The sequence below is a fragment of the Mandrillus leucophaeus genome, unplaced genomic scaffold (assembly GCF_000951045.1).
Source record: "Mandrillus leucophaeus isolate KB7577 unplaced genomic scaffold, Mleu.le_1.0 Scaffold626, whole genome shotgun sequence".
Taxonomy (NCBI): domain Eukaryota; kingdom Metazoa; phylum Chordata; class Mammalia; order Primates; family Cercopithecidae; genus Mandrillus; species Mandrillus leucophaeus.
In genome coordinates, this window is record NW_012106764.1 from 260927 (window position 1) to 267264 (window position 6338).

The following is a 6338-nucleotide window of genomic DNA, read 5'->3' on the forward strand; positions in this document are numbered from 1 at the left end:
TTTGAGACGGGGTCTTGCTCTGTCACCCAGGCTGGAGTGCAGTGGTGCGATCTCGGCTCACTGCAAGCTCCGCCTCCCAGATTCAAGCCATTCTTCTGCCTCCCGAGTAGCTGGGATTACAGGCACCCGCAACCACACCTGGCTAATTTTTTGTATTTTTAACAGAGACAGGGTTTCACCATGTTGTTCAGGCTGGTCTCGAACTCCTGACCTCATGATCCACCCACCTCGTCCTCCCAAAATGTTGGGATTACAGGCATGAGCCACTGTGCCCAGCCAGGATATATTTACATGAACATTATAGCTATGAAGAATAAAGATACCCATTAAGAAACTGGATTATGTGAAATATCTTAAATTTTTCTTTATTATTTAACATACAAGCAAAACTTCTTTATTGTAGAAAAATTAGAATATAGAAATTGATACAAAGGAAAAAAGTATAATCCCACCACTGGGTTGAATGAATTCTGATATTTTTCTTATGTGTGCTTCTTCCAGAAATATGGCTACACACACCTTTCTGCAGGAGAGCTGCTTCGTGATGAAAGGAAGAACCCAGATTCACAGTATGGTGAACTTATTGAAAAGTACATTAAAGAAGGAAAGATTGTACCAGTTGAGATAACCATCAGTTTATTAAAGAGGGTAAGGAGTGTGAATGAATGCCAACCAGTTCAAACCAGCGAGGAAACAAGAAATTAAATTTACCTTTTGGCCAGGCAGTTGCTCATACTTGTAATCCCAGCACTTTGGGAAGCCAAGGCAAGAGGATCACTTGAGGCTGGGAATTCAAGACCAGCCTGGACAACCTAGTGAAACCCCATCTCTACAAAAAAATTTTTTTAAAAGCCAGGAGTGGTGGCATATGCCTGTAGTCCCAGCTGCTTGTGAGACTGAGGCAGAAGGATTGCTTGACCCCAGAAGTTCAAGTCCAGCCTGGGAAACATAGTGAGACCTCCTCTCAAAAATAAATAAACAAACAACATTAATAATAAAAATAAATCCACCTTTCATGTGTGTAATGAAAAATATCAAAAGTTTTGTTTTGTTTTGAGACAGTGTCTTTGTCACCCAGGCTGGTGTGTAGTGTCCTGATCATAGCTCACTGCAGCCTCAACCCTCCAGGCTTAAGCCATCTTCCCACCTCAGCCACCTGAATAGCTGGGACTACAGGTACATGCCACCACACCCAACTAATTTTTTTCTACTTTTTGTGGAGACAGGGTCTCACTATGTTGCCTAGGCTAGGCTGGAACTCCTGGGCTGAAGTGATCCTCTCACCTCGGCCTCCCAAAGTGCTGGGATTACAGGAGAGAGCCACCACATGTGGCTCCGAGTATTGAATTTCTTGCTTGTGGAAGGTGGTTATGCTTGAGAATGGCAGAACTAGAAACTTTGCTTTCACCTGGGAAGAAATCGGACCGTGGCAAGGATTCTCTACTTTGATTTAGGATCACCTGTAGCTCAACTTAACATCCATTTATGTGCACTTGGTCCTTTCTTCCCAACATTCAGACAGTTACTCTCTTCCATTTCTGTTTCTTCTTTTATCCTCCCTCCCCTGCTCCCTTTTCTTTTTTGCTTTCTTTTGTTCTTTTTTGTTTTGTTTTGTTTTGAGTTAGAGTCTCACTCTGTTGCCAGGCTGGAGTACAGTGGCGCAATCTTGGCTCACTGCAACCTTCGCCTCCCGGGTTCAGGAGATTCTCCTGTCTCAGCCTCCAGAGTAGCTGGGATTACAGGTGTGCACTACCACGCCCAGCTAATTTTTGTATTTTTAGTAGAGACGTGGTTTCACCATGTTGGCCAGGATGATCTCGATCTCTTGACCTGGTGATCTGCCCGCCTCAGCCTCCCAAAGTGCTAGGATTACAGGCGTGAGCCACCGTGCCTGGCCCCTAAACCTCTTTCTTCTTTCTCGTGTTTTTGTTTTTTGTTTTTTGTATTTTGGAGATGGAGTTTCGCTCTGTCGCCCAGGCTGGAGTGCAGTGGCGCAAACTCGAGTCACTGCAAGCTCCGTCTCCTGGGTTCACGCCATTCTCCTGCCTCAGCCTTCCGAGTAGCTGGGACTACAGGCGCCCACCAACATGCCCGGTGAATTTTTTTTTTAAATTTTTTAGTAGAGACGAGATTTCACTGTGTTAGCCAGGATGGTCTCGCTCTCCTGACCTCATGATCCACCCTCCTCGGCCTCCCAAAGTGCTGGGATTACAGCGTGAGCCACAGCGCATGGCCCTTCCTCTTTTTTAACCCACGTCCTTCTCATCATTGATGTTCGCTCAGCCATGGTGTCTACTTTTCTGGTGCATCACCAGCTTCAATGTGAAATGCTAAGACTTAATAGCTTTCAAAACTAAAATATGTCACATCTGAGGCTTGGTGCAGTGGCTGATGCCTGTAATCCTAGCACTTTGGGAGGCCGAGGCAGGGAGATCACTTGAGGTCAGGAGTTCGAGACCAGTCTGGCCAACATGGTGAAACCCCGTCTCTACCAAAAAATATAAAAAATTAGCCAAGTGTGGTGGCATACACCTGTAATCCCAGTTACTCGGGGGGCTGAGGCAGAAGAATGGCGTGAACCTGGGAGGCAGAGGTTTTGGTGAGCTGAGATCATGCTACTGCACGCCAAGCTGGGTGACAGAGTGAAACTCCATCTCTTAAAAAAAAAAAAGTCCGGGCATGGTGGCTCACACCTGTAATCCCAGCACTTTAGGAAGCCAAGGTGGGTGAATCACGAGGTCAGGAGTTCAAGACCAACCTGGCCAACATGGTGAAACCCCATCTCTACTAAAAATACAAAAATTAGCCAGGCGTGGTGGCAAGTTCCTGTAATCCCAGCTACACAGGAGGCTGAGGCAGGAGAATCGCTTGAACCCGGGAGGTGGAGGTTGCAGTGAGCCGGGATCAAGCCACTGCACTCCAGTCAGGGAAACATGAGCGAAACTCTGTCTCGAATGAATGAATGAATGAATGAATGAATGAATGAATGAATGTATGTCACATCTGAAAAACAGACACCTTGTATTTACTAGGTAACTTTTCATTCTAGATTCCTAAAACTATAATCATTAACAGGTATTTTCACATATAAGAACAGTGAGGAAGAAAAAGAAGTGCAATATTGGGAACAACAAGAAATAGCTGAAGCCTGATGGAAAAGAGCTATATAAGCATCTGGTTGGAACTAAAGACATTGGGGATGAAAAGTGGCTCATAAACACTTTCTTACATCTTGTCTCAGAGGTTGAAGTAACCTGCTTCCGTTGCAAAATAAACAAATCCTCTCTCCCCATTCCCTCTCTCTAATGTCCTTTCTCTGCTCTATAAAGCAGAGAAAGCATTGTGAAAGAGCAGACTATATGGTTTTTACTTTTTCACTCTCTACTTTTTAACCCTTTGCAGTCAGATTCTGTTTCCATCTCCATTGCAGCTGCTCTTGCATGTTACCAATGATGATCTCTATCAAATAATACTTTTAGTCATTATTTTTCTTGTAGTAGTTAACTCTGATCAGTCTGTTTGAAAATCATTCCTCTGTTGTTCTTTATGACAGCATCTCTTTTTCTTCTCCCTACTGAGTGACTGCTATTTCTCAATCCTCTTTAATAGTTATTCTTTTGCAAGTTTCCAAAACCATGATGCTTCTCGGGGTTTTATACTTGGTCTTCTTCGGCTCTCATTTTATGTGTTTCTTTCTGGATGGTTTTAGCCATACCCAAAGCTTTCACTATGCTAATGTTGCTAAAGTCTATAGCTCTAAAACAAAATGTTTTGAATTCTAGACATATATTTTTAATTACCTGACTACTAGGCCTCTATCTGAATGTCTCACAAGTGTCTCAAAATCAGCATGTCAGAGGCTGAGTGTATTGTCTAAAATGTGATCTTCCTTTGCTTCCTGTCTTGCTTAATGGTTCTACCATCTACCTAGCCATTCAAGGCAGAAATCTGGGAATCAATCTATATCTCCTGCCTTTTCCTTACTTTCCCAAATCCATTCAGTGAGCATATCTTTCCAATTATCTTTCTTTTAATCCTCTTCTGTTAGTCTCTTCTCTATCATTACTATCACCTTAGTTCACATCCTCTTTTTTTCTTTTGTTTTTTTTTTTTTTGAGGCAGAGTCTCGCTCTGTCACCCAGGCTGGAGTGCAGTGGCACAATCTCGGCTCACTGCAACCTGCACCTTCTGGGTTCAAGTAATTCTCTGCCTCAGCCTCTTGAGTAGCTGGGATTACAGGTACCAGCCACCATGCCCAGCTAATTTTTGTATTTTTAATAGAGATGGGGTTTCACCGTCTTGGCCAGGCTGGTCTTGGACTCCTGACCTCATGATCTACCCACCTTGGCCTCTCAAAGTACTAGGATTACAGGTGTGAGCCACTGCACCCGGCCACATCCTCTTTTTTTCTTACCTGGACTATCAGTAGAGACTCCTAGTTAGTCTTTTTGCTTTTAATCCATCTCTGTCCCCTTCTGATTAATCCTCTTCAGTGCAGTCAGAGTGATTTTTTTTCTAAAAGGCAATATGAGCCTGTTATTTTACTGCCTAAAATTCTTAAATGTTCCTCTATTGCTTCCAGAATAACACTCAAACTCCTTGGTGTCTCATACAAAGTTCTTCATGAGTCTTACTCCTTGCTTACTTTCCAGTCATATCTCCCACCACTCTCCACACATATCCTAAGAGTCAGTTGTGCCGGCTAATAGATTCATTTAAGCAGTTTTGCTTTCTCATTTATATTTCCAGTTTCCACTATCTGGAGGACGCTGATCCCTATCTGCCTACACGTGCCATTTCATTATTCAGGATTCAGTTCCACTGCCACTTCTTTGGAAAAGCTTTCTTTGGCAGTTTCCTTGCAGTTTGTGCTGACTTCTTTGTTTTACTATAGCATCCTTTGCATACTTGATTATAGAACTTAGCACATGTGTGTATACATATTTGTCGTGCACTCAACTGTGACTCCCCCCAGGGACAAGAGTCATGACCTTGCTCTTCATGTTCCCTGATGGTAGACCTCGAATGAGTGTATGCTGAATGAGTATGATATTGATGTGCGTTCTTCAGATATCTTCCACTACCCTAGTTGTGGTAGAAAGGCTATAGCAGAGGCCCAAAAGCATTCTGCTGAAGTTTTGCAAATATCAAAGAAGCTAGATGATAGGTTAAAACCAATTCTCAGATAAAGGGATCATGGGTCCTGACAGCCATTGTTCTTGAGGAACCGGAGAAGTTTGAACTTGAGAGTACTGAATGTCAGTTCGTTTTGGAATAGAGGCTCCTCTAAGGTTTATTACAGTCATGTACTTGCGCTTATCCTGTGGTGATTGAAGTGGCAAGGATTTGGAGATTTGAGATTTCTGTCTCATATTTACATATTCCCACATTCTACCTAAATTCACGCTTTGGAAGAGGATGGTGAAATGGGTTGTTCTTGCTATCTTTCTGAATGTGTTCTTTTGTTCCCTTTGTTTTGGGGCAGCCAGTGACATTTGGGTTTAATTAGCTTCCATTAAAAAGTATTTTATCCTACATTAATAATTAATGCTAATGGTCTTTTATATTTGTCCAAAGCTTTGTGTTGTTGGACTTGAATTACATGAATAGCAGAGTTGAGCACCTGTAGAAGTAATATACTTTCCACTACAGCAAAACGACTTGGGAAGAGCAAAGGGAACACAAGACCGGGTCTCTAGTTGCTGAAGCAAAGATAATGGTTAATGGTTATTTTCCTCTTATTGCTGCTTTTATTGCTTATTTATAACTTTGTGAATGTGTATGTGAAAGTAACATACACTTAACTGTAGAAAATTTGGAAACCATAGAAAAAAATTGTGTGTAAAAATGAGATGGTTGTGAGAGGAGCACATACCCATAACCACACCAGCTTGAGGCAACCATGTTAATACATTGATAGATTTCCTTCTAGTCTTTTTTTGCTATGTACCCTCCACCCTTTACTTAGGGTTTAAATAATAATAATAAAACAAACACCCATGTATACACTACCATGCTTGAGAAATTTCATTTTGTTAATGTAGTATTGAACCTAAATCTTCTTTTTCCTTTAGGAAATGGATCAGACAATGGCTGCCAATGCTCAGAAGAATAAATTCTTGATTGATGGGTTTCCAAGAAATCAAGACAACCTTCAAGGTTGGAACAAGACCATGGATGGGAAGGCAGATGTATCTTTCGTTCTGTTTTTTGACTGTAATAATGAGGTAATGAAAATCTTCATCTGCCCACATAGGCTTTAAGCAACTGTTAGTCAACTATTGGAAAAAAACAAAGGAATTTTTTAGTTACATTTTATATTGGCAGCAGTGTTTTTT

General features: G+C 41.9%; 1 protein-coding gene across 1 annotated transcript in view; it reads left to right on the forward strand.

Moving 5' to 3' along the window:
- Positions 1-483: 483 nt before the first annotated feature.
- CMPK1 (cytidine monophosphate (UMP-CMP) kinase 1, cytosolic) overlaps positions 484-6338 on the forward strand; it is a gene marked incomplete at its 5' end in the record, with an annotated part of 77937 nt that continues 72082 nt past the window's right edge. The window contains 2 exons of the mRNA XM_012000352.1: positions 484-648; positions 6075-6227. Of these exons, the coding sequence (XP_011855742.1) occupies positions 484-648; positions 6075-6227 (318 nt within the window). The remainder of the gene's footprint in view (positions 649-6074; positions 6228-6338) is intronic.